At 38.7% G+C, this 20,275-nt stretch overlaps 1 protein-coding gene across 5 annotated transcripts in view; it reads right to left on the reverse strand.

Moving 5' to 3' along the window:
* The window catches only part of ntrk2a (neurotrophic tyrosine kinase, receptor, type 2a), a 106,609-nt gene that overhangs the window by 66,365 nt on the left and 19,969 nt on the right, over nucleotides 1-20,275 (reverse strand). For 3 of the 5 annotated variants that reach the window (XM_084946221.1, XM_084946224.1, XM_084946226.1), the window contains exons 10-13: nucleotides 16,415-16,441; nucleotides 14,888-14,902; nucleotides 13,694-13,731; nucleotides 13,260-13,359 (exon numbers count right to left, since the gene is read on the reverse strand). In XM_084946221.1, coding sequence (XP_084802347.1) covers nucleotides 13,260-13,359; nucleotides 13,694-13,731; nucleotides 14,888-14,902; nucleotides 16,415-16,441 — 180 coding nt within the window. The remainder of the gene's footprint in view (nucleotides 1-13,259; nucleotides 13,360-13,693; nucleotides 13,732-14,887; nucleotides 14,903-16,414; nucleotides 16,442-20,275) is intronic. The other 2 variants (XM_084946223.1, XM_084946225.1) reach the window with 2 other exon arrangements.

Here is a 20,275-nt window from a genome sequence, read left to right on the forward strand (position 1 = left end):
AAGACGAGATTCTGGAATCAAACAGGGAACCCTCGACATCTTGGCTGTGCCTATAACCTCCTACTGTAAAAGTTTGACTTTTTGCTGGCATTGCAAACAAGCTCTTACTACAGTTATATACAGGGACCAGAAACCGGACAAACCAAGCTAAACACAGCACAGTTAAAGCACACGATTTCAGAGTAGCTGATACCTTCTTCTCTGTGTTTCAGGACAAAGGTAACACTTTTTTCCAAGCAGATTTTCCAGGCGAGCATTTGACAGTCACATGAGCAGATGGAGATAACTCCCAGCACGGTCATTGCTTCTTGGATTAGAGCATGCGAGGTTTCAGCTCTCTTTTTCATGTGTGGTGTGACCAGGGCATGCCACAGCTGTCATAGGTTGTCATGTCATGATAATTTCCAGATGATCAATGCAGCAACAGTCTTTCTTCCTAAAAGTAATCGAAAGAGCACACCTAACTTGATACTGTGTTTACTTTAAGACCCGTGGCAATTATTAACCAAATAAATACTTCTGTTTATTAAAACTGCTTAGGCAGAATTGGGTGCTTTTGATTCGAGTCCCTATGGGATGCCAGAACATTTCGGATTTTTAAAAAGCACTGATGTGACATGATTATGAATACAGAGACTGATGAAAGTCATACAAAACTGGATTGATAGAGAAAAATATTAGTGAGAACAAAAAATATACATACAGTGTATGCGTAATCTAAGTACCTGTAACTTTTATTATTTAAAATATTATTATAAAAGTTTTACAAATCTAAGAAAGCAATCAACCTGCCTGGTGTTGGTATGACACACTAGCTCCAAAGTCTGTTTCTGAAATTGAACTTTACTTCTTAAAAAATATAACAAAAAAACTACACAGTTATACAAATATACAAGCAAGTAATATGGATGATGAATTCATTTATTAAAGGGAAAAAAAGCTACGCAAACTGACGTGCCCCTGTGCAGAAAAGTAATTGCCCCCTTGTTAAATCATGAAGTGATTGTGGTTATAACCACAGTTACTTCATGCTCTATGTCACAATCCACACCCAGACACGATTCCTGCCAGACCAGTTGAATAAAAAAAATCACTTGAATAGAAGCTAAAAGTTTTCATAAAGCACATCATGCCACCTTCAAATGACTTTTGAAATTTCAAAAAAATGAAGAATTTGGATTGCTTCAAGGTGGTTTCAACTGCTTTGGCATCACCTTAAACAGGCTGTTCATGTTGGAAAAAACTCAAATGTGGTTGAATTTAAACAATTTTGCAAAGAAGGGTCGGCCAAAATTGCTCCACAGTGATGTGAAAGACTCATTAGCAGTTATTGCAAACACTTAAATGCAGGTCTTGCTGCCAAGATTTGCATAACCGTTTATTAGGTTCAGGGGTTAATTACTTTTTCACATAGGGTCGGGTAGGTTTGGTTGGCTTTTTTTTCTTAATAAATTAATCAATATTTAAAAACGGCATTTTATATTTAATCTTAATCTGACACTAAAATGTGTTAGATCTGAAACATGTGTGACCACTATGAAAACCCCCCAAAGAAATCAGAAAAGGACAAATACTTCTGTTTTGTTTATTTATTTGTTTGCTGGTTTAGTTCCTGGTTTCATTTATCATAACCAGTAAAAGACTACCTCTGTTGTGTATGTGGTAAACAAACCGCTGTCTAGCCTTTGTTAGATGTTATATTTGTTTCGATGAAACTGTTGGCCTTCAAGTAAACAGAGTAAGAATCTTTCTGTGTTTTTGATGAAACTGAATTCTACGATTTCCCTTCATGCTTTTTCATTTTTCTTCTCACAGATGATTTTTTTTTTTGTGGTATAGTGGAACAATGAGTTCAGTTCAGCAAAAAGAGAGTCTAATTATATTTGCTGTGTTGCCAAGTGAATATCAGAATATTCTCGAGCAACAGCTGCACTCTGAGGAAAATAATGCTCATGTTTATGTAGTGACTTGACGGTCAAGTTATTATTTCCAGCCTGATCTATCCTAAGGGGCAGATATCCATCTGAAGATAACATTACTGAAAATTATTTGCATTAATATATTTCAACTGCCGCCAGAGAACCAGACTATAGCGTTGTTAATGTCTTAAAAATGCAGATAAATATATCCTTTGTAAGCATCGCGAGGCCATGGTTTTACTTGTATGATCATTTATGTTTTTTGATGTGTGTAGCCATCAGTGGAAAGACTAAAATGAGGTCACGCTGAGCATTTCAGAGTGACTGATCGAATTTAAAAAGCCTCCATATTTCAAAGTGGAAGAACATTTTAAAGGCTCAGCTGCTCTGTAATAATTTCATCTGTTCTTGCTTAAATAGTATGTATACACACTGTTCTCACAGTCACAGTTTGAGCTATCTAATTTTTCACAGCTCCGACTCTTAGCGAAGGTCAGGCCGACCAATCTAAGACAGCAAAAAGATATACAGCTGCGTAACCAGAGATGAGGAGAGAAACACCAAGTGATGGTAGTCATCTTTGAATCTGACCAGAAACATTTTTCCTTTTTCAAAACAGGCCTTCTCAAGGCTTCTGATTGCTCGCTTTGTCTGATTTCACAGAAGAGAGCTTTCAAATCCTGCACAAAATAACAGAAAATGAAACCACAGGAGGCACTTTAGGTAATGAGTAAACATTGCCGATGCCTACTTCACTTCCTGTCTTCAGCCGATTCCGAAATTTTCCGCAAAAATGAGACATTTTGAAAACAGCTTCTGAAAATGATGGCATTTTACAGTATCACGCCACGTTTCTGTGGTGTCTGTTAAACTTTGCAGCATTTCAACAACTGATCAAAGAACAACACAAATTCAAATATGTCAGTCTGCAGAGGTGAACTCGCAAGAAATGAATGTGGAAAAGACTGCAAAGATGTTCACTTATATAGCGCCGTGAACAAAAAGAAAAAGCTGCAGTCAGGAAAGTGCACAGACACGGTCTTCAGGCAACGTTTCACTTTGGAAAAGAGCAGTTTCCATTTTCAGAGCACTTCAAGCAATCGCTGCCCTTAGGATCTGCCGTAGGCATTTTGAATTTTCTTTCTCCAGCTCTCAACATTAAAATCTTCAATCAAACCAAACTGTTCCTTGAAAAACTTCCACGACTAAAAGTTCATAATAAACAAACACAACCAAGATGGGTGGCTTCTGTTCTAGCCATCCATCAGTGCTTTATGTCAAGGGGTCACATGGGGCTAAAGCCATTTCCTGCAGAAGGCATTGCAGAAGGGTTCGCTTAGCGTTGTTAATATAGTTTGTATTTTTTGTTTAAAAGGTATAAAAATATCAACTTTCACTAAAATAAATTTTACATTGAAGAGGATTAAAACCATTGATTGCAAACTGTTTTATTGTTAAAGCTTCAGCAATCGGGGCTATAAGTTATGAGGCTTTTTTAAGGAGGAGATCTGGGGCCACACTGACGTCCCTGAGCACATAAACAACAGACGTGAGCAGACTGACAATATCACAGACAAAAATTAAAACCCAACTTTAAATAAACAGCCGGTTCCTTTGAGAATATGTCACAGTCATCTTTCTCCAACAAACTTATTTGTGCAGTTCTGTTTCTGTGCTCACTGAACTGTCCAGACTCGACCCTCTTTAACTGAAATAAACACGACAAAGTTAAACGTCAGTTTCTCTGAATAAGAACCTGCTTTAAAACAATTTAAAGCATTTTTTTTTATTACATCTGCATTTTTTTCAAGGCTCATTTTGCACAAAGCTTGTCAGGTGGAAAATAATTGTGTGCAATTTTGCATGGCAGTTCAAGTATCTATAATTTCAGAATAGCAGAGCTTTAGGCCATTTAGCACAAATAACCTGCTGACTTGCAAACAAGTTTTAACGTTGCTAAGAAAAGTCCAGCTTCACTCTGGAAGGCACCACAGAAACTCTTAACCAGCTGACCTTTACATGAGCCCTTCTTATTTATGAATACATTGACATAGAGTCTAAAGGCTCAGGCTAGAAAGATTTTACTCCTTTTGTTTTGGAAAATATCTGTTCCATATGTCCCTATCCCATATGGAAAAAAAACCCTCAAGAACACACTGAAGCATCAGGCAGTGATATAACCCTAACCATTCAGAAATGCAGTACTGTGTATTGTGCAGACAATCACTGCATAGCGATATTTAATGGATGGAAAATTTGATAAGAGTTAACTGCAACACAGTTAACAGATCTGACCAGATTGAATTTAATCCCACAGTAATAAAATTAACACCACAGGATTTGGGTTTTTTTTTTTTAAACGGTTGGGAAATTTAATGCTGTCTGGAAAAAAGAAAATATCCAGTGAGCAACAGTTCTCTGAGTGAAAACTCCTTGTTTAGATAAAAGAATGATTGGACCGCTTAGAGCTGATATGACGGCAATAATAACTCAAATAACTACTCATTACGCTGTATGCAGCAGAGCATGTTAGAACACACATGCATCAAACCTTAAAGTTGACGGGCTGCAGCAGCAGAAGACCACATCAGGTGCCACGCCCCTCAACTAACAACACTAGAAAATAGACAGTAGAAGTTTGGAAAAATGTTGTCTGGTCTCTGGTGTCAGTTTCCGTTGTGACATGCAGTTGCTAGAGTCAGAATTTGGTGTAAACAACATGACAGCATTGCTCCACCCTGCCTGTCAGTGGTGGTGTAATGATGTGGGGATTGTACCAGTTGAGCATCACTGAAACATTGCGGCCTGAGTATTGTTGCTGACCATGTCTATCCCTTTTTAACCCAGTGTTCCATCTTCTGATGAGTGCTTCCCACAGGATAACACACCATGTTACAAAGCTCAAATAATCTTTAACTGGTTTCTCGAACATGACAGTGAGTTCACTGAACTCAAACGGCCACCACGGTGTCCAGATCCCAATCCAATAGACCACTTTTGAGATTTGCTGGAGCAGAAGCTTCACATCATCGATGTGCAGCTGTGTGGTGCAATCATGTCAATAAAATTCCCAGAGAATGTTTCCAGCACCTTGTTGGAAACATGCCATGAAGAATTACAGCAGTTCAAAAAAAAAATGGCTCAGTCAAATAAGTTAGTCACAAATTATGCCTAAAATGTAAAATTAAGCATTACTATTTAAATTATTGTTATCCCAAACTAATTCATACAAGGTTTTTTTTTTAATACAAAAATAACAAAATTCTGTCTTAGAGATGCAAATTGTACCCACAGGTCTAAGCACAGTCATGACTCGAGGAGTGGTGTCACTTTGGCCCAGATTTAATTTGTTCAAAGCATCACTGCTAAAAATTGTGTTTGCTTCTTTAATGGCTAAACGTATCCCACACAAACCTGCTATCCACTAGCTTACTGCTAATATACAAATAATATACAAATATGCTAACAGGGTAAATGTTACATTACCAAAAGAACATTTTAGCATGCACTGTTGTGCTTATGTTGTGCCTTTGCCACAAGCATGGCTATAGATTATTTTCTTTGTTCATAAAAAATGACCCTCTGATCTGGCACCCGATTCCTGTATTTGGTTTTTAACAATCTCTTGGTGCTGACGCCTTTCAGTCAGTGCTGCAAAGGTATTGAAGGTTACTCTGCCGTACACTGACTGTTTTCAGAGTCTTGACTTTGTAGTTCAGCTCATTCATATTTTGCTTTGGTTTCTTAAAACGCTGAACAACTGAAGGCAGTACTGCTTTTCTACAGGAGGTTAAGGGAAAGGAGGTGGAGGCAGTGGTGGGTACCCTGAGCATGCTCAGTAATGACTTGGGCCTAGAATGAAGCCCTGCTGACCTTGAGGGTGTCGTATCGATCGATCGACAGTGAGGCGCTGTGTGCGCATGTGAGAGAAAGAGGGAGAGGGAGAGAAAGATGGAGGCGTGCAACTCCACCAAACAAGGAGAAAATTGAAACCTGCACTAACGATGAATCATTGATGAGTGGACAAGAGAAGACTTTTCTTTTCATCTCTTTCTTTCTGCCAATTTTTCCTATTTCTCTTTGTCCCGCTCTGGGCTAGATTTTAATGTCTCTCCCTCTTTCTCACCTCCTTGCTGACTCTCTGTTTTTCTCAGTCTGACTTCGTGTCAAATGTCAGTTTTAACATTCACTCTCTCTCTGCTTCTCCACCTGTCTCACACTTTCCACGTCATATTTACTTTTTAAAAAAAAAACTTTTAATCAATCATTTTCCTCCCCAGTCTTGACATTTCTGCCTCGCTCTTACCACATAACAGTCGTTTGTGTTGTACTTTTCTCCCTACATGCCCACTTACACGTAACTAGGTTCGTCCCTGTTTCAGAGCTCTGCATTTAGTTTTGGGTGGTTGTTATGTGTAATTTGGTGAAAACTGTTAGGCTTTCAATTGGCCTATTTAAGCCAGTGTGTTCCTGTTCTACCTCTAATTTTCAGGGTCTGAATCTTGTGGTAAAGTAGGACTCATCCACAATACAGCTCTAAATTTTATTCCAAGAGATGCAGCCTTGGTATTGTGGAACCAGACACAGACGAAGTGGCAGACCACACAATTAGTCTCCAAAAACCTTGTTTGCTTTCTCTCTGGGGCTGTATCGATCAGGCAGGTTTAGTCTTATTTGGGAGCAGGTTAGATCCTAAATGATACTGACAAGTACCATGGAAACTCAAATGGTGGGAGAAATTCCACAGTTTAGTGTCTCTGTCTTAAATCCAAAGAGCTAACTGATTGTATAACTCTTAACAGGCTAATCAGTTGTGTTGTCTCTGATCTTACTGACTCTGTGGACATGCTTTCATCCATAAACAATGTCATTGTTACTCTGAATAGCATACCCTTAATGTTGTTATTGTTTAATTTAAAGTTATGGAGGTAAGATTAAATGGGACACACAGTAATTTCCATGTAGACTGTTTTTGGAGGGGATTTTTTTAACGCTTCACGTTTACGAAGAGATTAAACTGGACTAAACTCAACATATTTTCAACCTTAATAATTTAAACAATAAGCAAAATATGCTTTTACTCGTACTGTGTCTTTAGAGGGGTTTTTAAAAAGTATTTATACTCATATACTAATTGATAATAAAAATTATAATTGCTCATTTCTATACTCATTTGTAACAGAATGAGTACAAAACTACCGTCTTCGCTTCTTCCGATGACACATAGCTTCATACAGCATTGCTGCAGACAGAGAGGCACACTCACCTTGTTAGCAGCTGAAAAAACACTGAAAAAACTCTAAGACAATATTCCAGGTCAGTAAATCTTCCATTTCAACAACATTTAACTGTTGAACAGCTATCAGAAATATTAGCATGGCTGGCATACATGCTAACACCAACAGTTGCCCGACAGCTAGCAGCTATGGCTAGTAATGAAACAATAACATTATTGTGGGAGCTATGCAGCAAATGTCAGTAACATTAGGAAACTGTTCATTTAAAAAAGTAAAACAATTATTTGTATCTAAAAAGCATTTTGTCTCTCTTCAAGTGCCAGACTGAAGCAAGGAAAAGTCAGCAACTAGACAGAAACAGCGACAGGCTACTTTAACGGCTCTATTTATTGAGCAAGAAAAATGTGATGCCAAGTAGTGATGTGCGATACCAATGATTTCCCTTCCGATCCAATGGCAAGTAAAATTTGAAGATACTGATCCGATACCGATACTTTGCACAAAAACGTAATGTTTTATTGTATTTCAAATTATAGCTTTATATTGATTACAGGACATCAGACTACTTGTTCTTATTGTTTAATAATGCAGAATTATCACCTACAAATAAAAAACCTTAAGTTGTGGGCTATGTGAACATGTAATTTAACATGTCATTTAATGTTTAACGTGCCTGGACATTTCAACAAAAACATTTGACAGTAACACTTTCCCTTATTCAAAGGTTTTTGTTTAGGAACAACAGCATATTTACAGTTTTCCCTTCAAGTCTGCTCCGTTTTTTGCTCACAACCTCTCCTGCCTTTGAAAAGACGATTCCCAGGTATCTCACTGCAAGTCTGCTTAGGGATGGGAAGGTTTGTTCATGCTCTTGCCACCAAACCAGTGGATCCTTATCTCGGGGATTGAGTTTTTCCTCTGAGTACTGGCGTAATTCAATGGGTACATCACTGGAAGCTGACCGGTGATGTTGGCCATGTCAAAATCTGTCCATATCCCTCCTTTTGTTGCAGCTGGACCTGCGGGTGCAGGACTCTGTCTAGACTCTGAAGTAGAAGGCCCTGAGGCAGAGCTAACAGTAGGTGTTGAGCTTACAGTTAGAGTGGGAGCAGACTGTCCTGTCTGATACACTTCTTGCATTTCAGTGTGGAGACGTTTTTTTAATATGTCAACATTGTCTTTGTCTCGGAAACCAAGGTGTTTAAACCTAACATCCAGAAATGTACTTGCCACTAGACAGTGAATGCTCTCAATACGACTGAATCTGTGCTGACATTGCTGTGCCAGCTGTGTGGCAAGGGAGCTGCCCTGACGTTCACAGGCTGCTACAGCCCTGTGAATGAGTGACACAAGTGGAATCACTTTGGAGACTGAAACGTGTTTTTCAGATAAAACTTCCTGTGTTGCTTCTTCAAATGGCCGAAGTGCATCAACTGTTTGCTTGATAAGGGATAATTCTCCCACATTTAAGCACAATGCATTCTTCCCTAAAAGGCAGAGGGCTGTGGTCACGGCTTCATTTTGCTAACAGAGCCTCTCCACCATGTGAAAGACAGAGTTCCAGCAGGTATCTACTGACTGAATTAGCTTGTGTTCTGCCACTTTCAACTGTTGCTGAATATCCCTGAGCTTCTCTGTAGCGTTTGTGCTGTGGTGAAACAATCACACTGCATTTTTCCAGCATCTGCACCACTTCCGGGACAGATTTTACACTGTCCTTTACAACTAAATTCAGTGTGTGTGCAAAACAGGGATGATGCCTCCATCCAGCTTTGTGCACTGCAGCAACCATATTTGCACCATTATCTGTCACAACTGCAACCACCTTCTCAGTTATGCACCATTCTTCTGTGATGCGCTTAAGCGCTGAGCTGATATCATCTGCTGCCCATGGAAAGAGTGGGTTTCTAGGACAAATTCTCTCATTTGACAGTTTTCAATGAAATGACATGTTACAGTCAAATATGCCTCTGTGGACAGTGAGGTCCACATATCAGTGGTAAGTACAACACTAGAAGCATTTTTGCAAAGATGCTCTTACTTTGCCTTTGCATTCATCAAACAAATTTACAAGATGAGTCTCTGTCAGTGTTTTTGTTCCTGAGAGTTCATATTTTGAGTCAAGAGCTCTCACAAATCCCTGGAAACTTTGGTCCTCCACTATGGACAGAGGCTGGAGGTACTTCACAATCATCTCTACAAGGCATCTTGTGAGTGTTGCTGCTCTTGGGCAATCATCTACAAATAAAATAAAATACACAGGGCATGCACACTCAAAACAATGGCTGAGCATAAATGGAGTCATGTGTGGACGTATTTTACCTCCACAAACAGCCAAGCCGTGGTTTGCAATACATGTGGCAAGAGTGGTGTGTTTTGGCAACACCACTAACCTCGTCAAACACCTCAGAGTAAATCATATCACAGAATATGATGAGTTTATCTTGAGGCGAAGTGAAGACAGGTGCTGCTAGGGCGAGACAGACGTCTCTCGCAGAGTCCTTTAGTGCTGCAGGCAGGCAAGGTGTTCAAATAGCGCACAACCTCAAGTTTTTTTTTTATTTCTATATGATTATTCTGCATTATTGTTACTTACCAAAGTCATTTTAAAAAAAATGTTTCTGTAATGGTTAATGCAAAAAAAAAAAAATCTGTTAAAATATAATTATTTTGTTATCCATGAGTTTTCAGATTTACGGTTTTGCAAAAAAGCAGAAAAATAGAAAAGCTTTTTTTTATTAAGATGCTAAATTATAGTTATTTTCTTGCATTCTTGAACAGAAAAATTTGTTTTAGTGACTGAATGTTATGTGTGATTAATTTCTGACTTCTCTGATTAGTCCATTGTGCCGGTTCAAGTTTTGATTAAAAAATGTGAATTGCAGTTTGTTATTTGTCTCAAAGAAATAATAATAATAATAATGATGACAATAATATTTTAGTTTTAGACAAGCTTTAGTCTCATTTCTAAAATAGTTCAGTTTCTTGTTTTTACAGGTAATTTATATATTTGTTAAGCACTGTATACACTCACACACACACACACACGAGTGTTATGTTGTTTGTATCATAAGACATGATCTTTATTTTTGTCACCTTTTCCTCATATAATAATGAAAATCCTAACACATATCAATTATTTTCCAGCCTATCACTTTCAAGTTTCAAATTCTGGTAATGTGCCAACCCTAATCATTAGGCTTCTGCTATGCATGTTTCTGCACTCAGGACGTAGTCTGCATTTTTTCCATATGTCAGCATCAGCAGTGACCAATAAAAATCATAAAGCCTTAAATGCAGCCTGTTTTTTAATAAAACATTATGAGGACAAAGCTAAGTCTGATGCTTTCAGATTATTACATATAGCTTTCATACAGCAGCAGGCTCCACATGAGTGTCTCCAAAGCTAAAACAAGCAAATTACCATTGGATAATAAATTATCCCCAACACGAAGACGGGCTCGATCAGATTACAACAGTAAACACTGCAACATGTCACCGCTGCTGATGCATGCACACATGTGAACCTACTGCAGACTTTACATTAAATATTACCTACTCCTTTGTGCCAACACGAGAAAACAAACTACTATACACACTAAATGAAATCATCCTTCTAGTGTCAAGAAGCAGCGAAGAGATCATGCAAGGAAACCTGTACCAAACGTTGTCCATGTGTTATTGATGAGAGAGGAGCAGAATAATGCAGTCGGCATAAATAATGTAAACCAGCCACAGCTTTTTACTCAGCTATCAAAAAGAGGCGGTCAGCAAATCATCCTCAGCTCAGTGAGGCGAGTGACGATTTTTCACTGCACACCTGCTCAATATGGTACAAGGCCTGACACGCACTCTTTACACTTTCTGATCACAAGTTCGCCATCATCATGTGGGGGTGATTTAGTTATTTTGCAATGACAAAATAGTTTTTGTTTTAGATTAGGACTGGTGAGGAGCTGCCATCAGCAGTTGTGTTTCTCTTGTTGAGATTAATTTCAGTGGGCTCAGTGCTGCTGTGGATTACTCGCAGCTGTTGAACGCCCTGTCTAGATCTGTTGTTCATACTGATGCAGGCCTCTCTAAATTTCTCTCGCCATAAACTTACTGCAGCGTAAACTTGCTGTGGGGCACATGCATCTGTATTTCTACATGTGTGGGGAATGTGAACAGAAAGAGCAAGGTGGAAGGGTTGGAAGGAAGGAAGATGAAGAGTCAAGGGAAGCAATCAGAGGGCAAAACTGTAATGTGACCTAACCTCCTGCACAGGATGCAAAAATGCTTAGATGTTCACACACACACAAATATATACTGTATATATGATACTAAGGCATCTAAGAAATCACACACACACAAACACAATGTGTATCCTTTTGCTCCTTCTGTCCCACATCCTTCCTTCTCCGGGGGCCCATAAATCAATCACTGTCAAAATACTGCACTTCTACAGTGTAACTGAGAGTCACACACATAAAGGCGCACACACTTGGCAACGCACATTGAGTAACTCTGTGACTACATTTGCATTCACTTTTTGGTTCGCTAATTTGAATGTGAAATATAAACCTACGCTGCATCAAACGGTGATGGCTCAAGCGGTGCCAAGAAACGTTTTATTCATAAAAACAAAAATCTTTAAAAAGCAAAAAACGACTTCCTCAAGACGAGGAGTTCATGGACCGTCTGCCCTGAATGTAAATTTTGCGTATTTCTTTTCTCAACCAAACTGAATGAAAGACTGAAAGGTCTCATTTCAAAATTAAAGATTAATGTGTTCACCTGTAGTTCTATAGCTACACACGGAATATGTGAGCATTAAAATGAAGCATGACCATTTTTGTATGTACGATGTGAAAAATGGAAGGACCGTGGTTCAGTGATTATTGTTAGTTTACAAGAAGGAGGACAAAATCTGAGCGAAACATAAAAATGAGAAAAGACAAATCTGCTGTAGTAAGTCAGAATAGTAAATACCAGATGAGGGAAACAGATTAGTGACACTTGTAGCCAATGCAGAAGCAGTTGTTTCAAACATACTTAAGAGGAAAACTATGTGACATAAAAGATAGACGGCGTGTGTCCAAGCATGTGTGTGTGGAGGCTTCAACAGTGGCTACAGTACCAAAGCAATTTCACATCAACATGACAAAGACTACAGCTCATTTTAGTCCACATGCATGTTATGCACCAGAACTGAGACCCAGAGAAACTTAATCACAACAGCAGCTGCTTCCATCCAAACCGGGTGAATTCGTGGATACATGAGGGCCTGCATATTAAATTAGGATCACGATGATCAAAGACTTTCAGGTTCTGATTGCTTTAATTTGCCATCATCCTGCCTTTAACTTAAATTTCGGCTCTGTATTCTTTATATGTCTGTATATTTTGCCTCCTCAAAAGTGGAACCACAAATCAAGGCTTTAGTGGTCAGTGACGAACACTGTTTGGCCCACATGCTTTTGATGTTGGCATATTAATGTTCGATACATCCACATATTACAAGGTTACAAGGAATCTGGAGTCTTACTCAGCGGTGACAGAGCAAAAGGTTGGGTAAACTTTGAAGAAATCACCAGTCAGCCAAATGGCCAACATATAGCAGAGTTTAGCTGTGCAGTCACTGTGCAAATTTAGGCTCACCAGTTAACATGCATGTCTTTGGACTGTGGGAGGAAACTGTAGTACCCCACAGGCATTGGGAGAGCACTGAAACTCCAGTTCCAGCTGGCAGGTGGATTTAAACCCTCGACCTTCTTACTGTGGGGTAACAGCACTGCACCTAATCTACATCTAAACTTCAAATTATCCAGTCCAGCATTTTGGCCAACTTTTAGTATTAAGGCTTGGTGTTCCTAACCCTATCATATATATATATATATATATATATATATATATAAACCAAACAACAACAACATATACTGTTGTTGTTCTTTGGTTAATTCATACAGTGAAATATCTTTGACCACATAACATAGTTTCTCTCCCTCTAATTAATAACAGGCTTTAATGTTTTCATGTATCCATGAAGCCGTCCACGTCAAACTAAAATCACCAGTTCATTCTCCCACAGACCACAACTCAAGATTAGAGCAAGAAGTCTTACCTTTGATGCCAAACTTGGAGTTTCCTCCAAACTTGAGAATAATCAACATTACAAGGAAACCAGTGAAGGCTACAGCAGCGATGCCCACCACCACGTACACCTGTACAATGAGAAATCGGGGTTATAAATCTCCCGAGAGGTGAGCAAACACACTGACAGCTACACAAAGCCAAATGCCAAACCCACCACAACAAAAGGTATAGGCCACAGGCTGTGTTTATAGCACTGCTCAAGAAAGGCAGATTTTCTTAAGGACTGCTTTATCTTCAATGTGTTGGGTTCATTCAATTACGCATTACATAAAAATAGAGCCAGCTCAGGTGTTTCTAGACAGGAAACACAAATAAATGAAAGAGAAACAGGCACAAACCATAAATAACTTGCAGTGGCAAACAGCAAAACCGTAGAGCTGCAGGAAAATAGAAGTGACTTACAGCGACTCTGTCCTCGCGTTGATTCGGAGGAGGGGTGTCTATTGATGCAAGAGAGAGAGAGAAATCAGAGAGGAAGAGAAACTCAAGATGTGATTTAAGGACAAGTAAAGGAGTGTTTTTTACTCACTGTCAAATAAAGATATGGTTTCAACTGATACAATAAGATTTACTGTTCATCTGAAGCATAAAATTGTTTATCTGTTTCTAACAAAATAAGCTAAAATATTACATTTTGTTCTTTTTTCGGCTTCTCACTTTAGAGGTTGCTACACCAAATGATCTGCCTCCATCTCATCCCAGCCCTTACCATCCTCTTCTGTCACACCAACCCTCCACATGTGCTTCTTCATTACATGAGGTCTTCCTCCTTCCTGGGGGCTCCATCTTCAACATCTTTTGTCCAATATATCCTCTATACCTCCTCTACACATGTCTAAACCATTTATTCTCATGTCTATTCTGGTCACTCCCCATGAAAATCTTAACATCTTTAACTTTGGCACCTCCAGGTCGGCCTTCTGTCTTTTTTGTCAGTGCCAGAGTCTCCAAACCGTACATCACAGAAGGTCTCACTAACATCTTGTGAAACTTCCCATTCACTCTTTCTGCTATCCTTCTGTCAGGAATAATCCCTGACATTATTCTCCACCGACTGGAGGGTTGATGGTTGACCTCAGGTATGTAAACTCATCTATGCTTTTCAAAAAGCACACCAAGAGTATCATTATACAGAAGTATCCCACCATGTGGAAGCTGCTCCAACAAAAGGTCAGATTTTCATGAGGTTAGATTAAGAGAACTTCACAGCCTCATCATCCAAGGTGGTTTACACCAGTCATATTGATCTGACCTCTTCCTCAAAGCCTTTTTTTTGTTGAAATAGAGAAAATTACCTTAACATTACAAACAATTAAGCTCAAATTGCTTGTCCAAGTAACCAAAGCATCTGGCGTTTCACTTAATTACTGACTTTATACAAACTCAACAACTTGTAGACGTAAAGTTAGCCTAATCAACATGCTACCTGAGCGTATATCACAAACTGATGGGTGCTTTTTTTTTGTTTTTGCAGTTTTTTTCTGTCTTTCAAATCTAGTGGCAGATGTGCAAAAATACAAAACAAAGCTACGGTAAATAATTCATTGTCTGTGTTACTTGTGGATAAGAGTGAGCAACTAAAAGATATGGCTGTACCTGTGGTTTGATCTGCTGGTTGGAGGGCGTATTGGAGAAAGACACAGACAGAAACAAATTAGTTCTCAAACATATTTCAACTGTAAGACAAGCACTCTGTTTTCTGAGCTTGTTTCAAAAACATAGTCATTACACAAACACGACGTGCAAACAGCACGTGCTAAACATGCACACGTTCTAGCTGCAGGGTCGTACGCGTACGTAACCTCTCAACATCTTAAGAAAAACAAAAGAGTTCGTGAGAGTAAGATTGCTGAAATGTAATTTGTGTTTGTTGACGACACCAGTTGTAAAAGTGAGCCTGAACTTTCCGGCACTTTCAGTTAATGAGTAATTAAATCAGGTTGGCAGTTTAATACACAATATTTTTAAGTGATTTCAGTCTTTATGGGCTGCAGAGACAGTTAAGTCACTACAGTTCAGATGCAAAGCTGTGTTTGAGATGCTTCATCTAGCTAGTGCTACAGAAGTGCGGTGAGCGTAATCGGAGTAACTTTTTTGAAGTGGAGAGTACTTGAAAATTCAGCATTTCAAACAGCTCAATATGTATGACACGAAAACAGTTTCTTTGCAGTTTGACACATAATTTGTCTGCTAGCTGAGGGCAGAGTGACTGTGTTTCCCAGGGAAGAAAAAATGCTAATGCATGATCATTTTACTCTGTGAGATGGAGAACAGAGGGAAGACTTGAGAAAAATGCTCTAATAAAGGTAGAAATTTCAAGCTTACACGTAATGTTCTAGTTCAGTTTACAGCTTGGTAATCAGATTGGATCGCTATATGACAAGTTTCTAAAGTTGTCTGGATGTTTCACATCATAAAATGTTTTTGAAAGCAAATTAATTGATATTAATTCATGTTATCCAAAGTCTATACACGTGCAGTCTGTATTGTGGGTCAGTGATGAACTATGTTGGAGTTGTAAAGTGCAGACTGTGGTGTCCTGGCTCAATGCTCGATGGGTCCTCGTATCTCCAGAAACATTATAAAAGAGAGATAAGCCCTTTAATTCTGAATTGAAATTTAAAAGATATTTAGATAGTGGTCGAATTAGAACTGCATGCAAAGTTTGAACAGATCTGTATCAGATTTTACTAAATATTTTGTACGTGCCTGTAAGTTTTTGTCCTGTTGATGTTTGAAATGAAAGATAATTTAGATAATGCTTCAAAATAACAGTAAATCTATGCGCGGCTGCTAAGTAGATAATGTCACTGATTTTAATTTAAGCTTATTTAAGCTTTTCGTGTTCATTAGTAACAGTTGCCAAATTGCAGCTTTCTACTGGCTGGGGGTTGGAAAGCAGCCATAGTGGCAAATATAATGTGGGCCTACATATTGTAGAATATAGTTGTTCCCTCACTGCCCTGCTACACTTGAACCTTGAGTACCCCCACCTGCCAAATCCCAATTTAACCCCTGCACGATGCTGATGTTAAACATCTAAAAACAGTGCCTGTAAACGGAAACTAGATGTGCCTCTTTTAAGAATTTTGCACTTAAAAAAGACAAAACATACTCACTTACCATAATAGTAAGGCTCCGGATCTGTTGCTGCAAAAAAAAAAAAAAAGAGCATTTACATTGATGACATTTGTTTCACAAAGCCAACTTTGTGCATCAACACAAACTATTTCACTGTATGTAGCTATACCTGTACATATATAGTCCAGTATAACATAAAAGCATCAGCAAGATTTTTTTTCTTTCAGCAGCTTCACCTTTGCTATCAATAAAGGCAGATTTAAAACAGAACACTGCCAGTTTGCCATTCCTTTATCTGATTTCATGCCAGCAACTACCCCTCACTATAAATCGATGAGCATAACCCAGATGGCAAAATATACACAGTCTGCAGCAATATTTAAAGTGTGAAACAGAGTCATGATGAATCAGGATGGTGACTGAGAAGTATATGAAAGAGTCTATTTGTGGTAATAATTAAATGCATTTCCTATATACTAAACAGAAATATTTGATTGTAATTGTACAAAGATAGGAAAGAATTAAAAAGTATCTGTAACGGCAAAAATAACTGTAAAAGGGGCGATTTCTTAGGTTTTGCCTTGAGATTAAAGGGCTATAAAATGATCAAATTAAAAATATTCAGTACGGGCTAAACAGACTAGAAAGTTTGGACGTTGCTTCAAATACAGTACTTAAAAATGACAAAATGCAGTATTTGGTGGGAAAAAATCCCATTTATGGTGCAAAGGGACAAAAAAGTTTTGCACCCAACTAGTCCTGCACCATTTGTCACAGAATTATAGTTCAAAGACCAAAATAAGCAGCTCATTTATCCACTCTTCTCGTTGATGTTCTTCCAAGCTTACAATTAATGCACAAAAAACACATTAATCTCAGTGGGTGGAATGTGTGGTACTAGAGTACAGGGTGGGCCATTTATATGGATACACCGTAATAAAATGGGAATGGTTGGTGGTTGGTTGGTTGGTTGGGGCAAACTCCTCAAGATGGGTGGTGACCATGGTGGCCATTTAGAAGTCAGCCATCTTGGATACAACTTTTGTTTTTTCAATAGGAAGAGGGCCATGTGACACACCAAACTTATTGGTAATGTCACAAGAAAAACAATGATGTGCTTGGTTTCAACGTAACTTTATTCTTTCATGAGTTATTTACAAGTTTCTGACCACTTATAAAATGTGTTCAATGTGCTGCCCATTGTGTTGGATTGTCAATGCAACCCTCTTCTCCCACTCTTCACACACTGATAGCAACACTGCAGGAGAAATGCCAGCACAGGCATCCAGTATCCGTAGTTTCAGGTGCTGCACATCTCGTATCTTCACACCATAGACAATTGCCTTCAGATGACCCCAAAGATAAAAGTCTAAGGGGGTCAGATCGGGTGACCTTGGGGGCCATTCAACTGGCCCACGACGACCAATCCACTTTCCAGGAAACTGTTCATCTAGGAATGCTCGGACCTGGCACCCATAATGTGGTGGTGCACCATCTTGCTGGAAAAACTCCGGGAACGTGCCAGCTTCAGTGCATAACGAGGGAAACACATCATCATGTAGCAATTTCAAATATCCAGTGGCCTTGAGGTTTCCGTTGCTGAAGAATGGACCCACTATCGTTGTATCCCATATACCACACCAAACCATCACTTTTGTTGTTCCAACAGTCTTGGAGGGATCCATCCAATGTGGGTTAGTGTCACATTGGTGCCATTGTAAGGGTGCCATTTGTGAGTAGCTAATATCCAGTGACATGCGGCGAGTTAGGGCTGCTCAATTAATCGAATTTTAATCACGATTACGATCTGGGCTTTCAACGATCATTAAAAATGACTGAGCTGATTATTAGCCCCTCCCTCGTGCTTTACTCTCGCGCTGCTCCGTGTGGCAAATCGAGCGCACCTCTCTGCATTTCGAACACGCATCACAACAATTAAGAGGACCCAAGGGGAGCTCAGAAAGCTCGGAAAGCTAAGCAGAAGTTATTTGGAGAGGAGAGTGACTGCCGTTGGTTGAAAAGAGAGGTAAAAAAAACTTCAGTGGTGTGGAAACATTATGGGTTCGCGGAGTCAGACGTGGATCAAGTAGACATAGTGTGTAAACTTTGCTACGGTGTCATAGCTGCACCACAGAGCAACACTGCAAAGTTCACTAAACATAGATGTTTACATTTTTCATTTATTTTTTATATTGCAAACATTTGCACTGTTATCAGTATTTGCACACTATTTTATATTATTTTTTAAAGTCATTATTCAATACATTGTTATTGTTAACCCTTTAAATCCCTGTAGAACCGGAACCGCGTAAGCTAGCGCAATAATTTTGCATATGAAACCGGAGGAGTTGTACTTACATCTTATGCCATCAGCTTGTCCTCGGTCACGGTTTCCTTCCACATAAAGCTTTGCAAAAATTGCATAAAAAGCGCTTGCAGGAACAAAAACATAATATTCCAGAAACACGCTTTGCCGACGTCATTTTCGCGGAAAATGTAGTTTTTTTACTTGTAGGCCTTAAAAGCCTATACTGGTGTTTTTATAAGTCATGTTTGACTCTATACTTTTCTGAATAGTTGCTGGGATGCTTAGAACTCGAATTGCACTGCTGGAAATAGTTTATTTTGATGCACATGCTGTTTTCTTTGCAAATTTGCATCATAGGATTGTTTTTTGTTTTTCCTGCAGCATATAAAAATTTCTGTATCTCCAAAATAAAACTATGAAGACACTCAAAATAAATTTCCTGTGGTGGGAAACTATTTTTTGCAACTTTTTTGTATTTAAAGTTTTGAGGGATAAGCCTCTTAAATTTCCCCAAGTAGAAATATATGTTAAAAAAACAAAAACGATTTTAAATTTTTTTGTAGTTTATTGCACTTTTTTGCAATTAATGTAATTACTATGGACTTAATGCATACATATTATTAAAATATGGGCTATAACAGTTGTATTGATGTATAGCAACTTGAAATGCTCCCAAAAATGGCACTACAGCATGTAAAAAAAATAATATAAGCTCTGGCGGACTTGGTTCTATGGTAGGTCTTAAAGGGTTAAATAAATATCGTCAAATAATCGAGATCTCAATTTCAGTGAAAATAATCGTGATTATCATTTTTGCCATAATCAAGCAGCCCTACGGCGAGTGCTACGCAGTGGGCTCTTGCTGAATGAAGCTAGGACAGCTACTGATGTTTCTTCATTAGTGACAGTTTTCTTGCGTCCACATTTTGGCAAATCCAACACTGAACCAGTTTCACGAAACTTAGCAAGCAGTTTGCTAACTGTAGCATGGGAGATGGGTGGTCTCGTAGGGTGTTTTGCATTGAAATCTGCTGCAATGACCCGGTTACTGCGTTCACCAGATATCAACACAATTTCGATCCGCTCCTCACGTGTTAACCTCTTCGACATGTCAATGGCTGTGAACAAAGAGAAACTTGTAAATAACTCATGAAAGAATAAAGTTGCGTTGAAACCAAGCACACCATTGTTTTTCTTGTGACATTACCAATAAGTTTGATGTGTCACATGGCCCTCTTCCTATTGAAAAAACAAAAGTTGTATCCAAGATGGCCGACTTCTAAATGGCCACCATGGTCACCACCCATCTTGAGGAGTTTGCCCCCTCACATATACTAATGTGCCACAAACAGGACTTTAATATCACCAACCATTCCCATTTTATTACGGTGTATCCATATAAATGGCCCACCCTGTACATTAATTAACTGTCAGACAGGGAAAGGAAAAATATTCTTCTGAAATGTTTAACTCTAACCTGTTGCTAGGCTCATGGTTTTCAATTTACAGACATCATTGCATGACTACAAAGTAGGAACATTTCTCCTTTTTCAAACTGTTTTTCTCAATGCCAGTTGATCTGCAGTCTTTGACCT

This window comes from Perissodus microlepis, chromosome 12 (assembly GCF_051167445.1).
Source record: "Perissodus microlepis isolate ML-2025 ecotype Zambia chromosome 12, ASM5116744v1, whole genome shotgun sequence".
NCBI classification, from domain to species: domain Eukaryota; kingdom Metazoa; phylum Chordata; class Actinopteri; order Cichliformes; family Cichlidae; genus Perissodus; species Perissodus microlepis.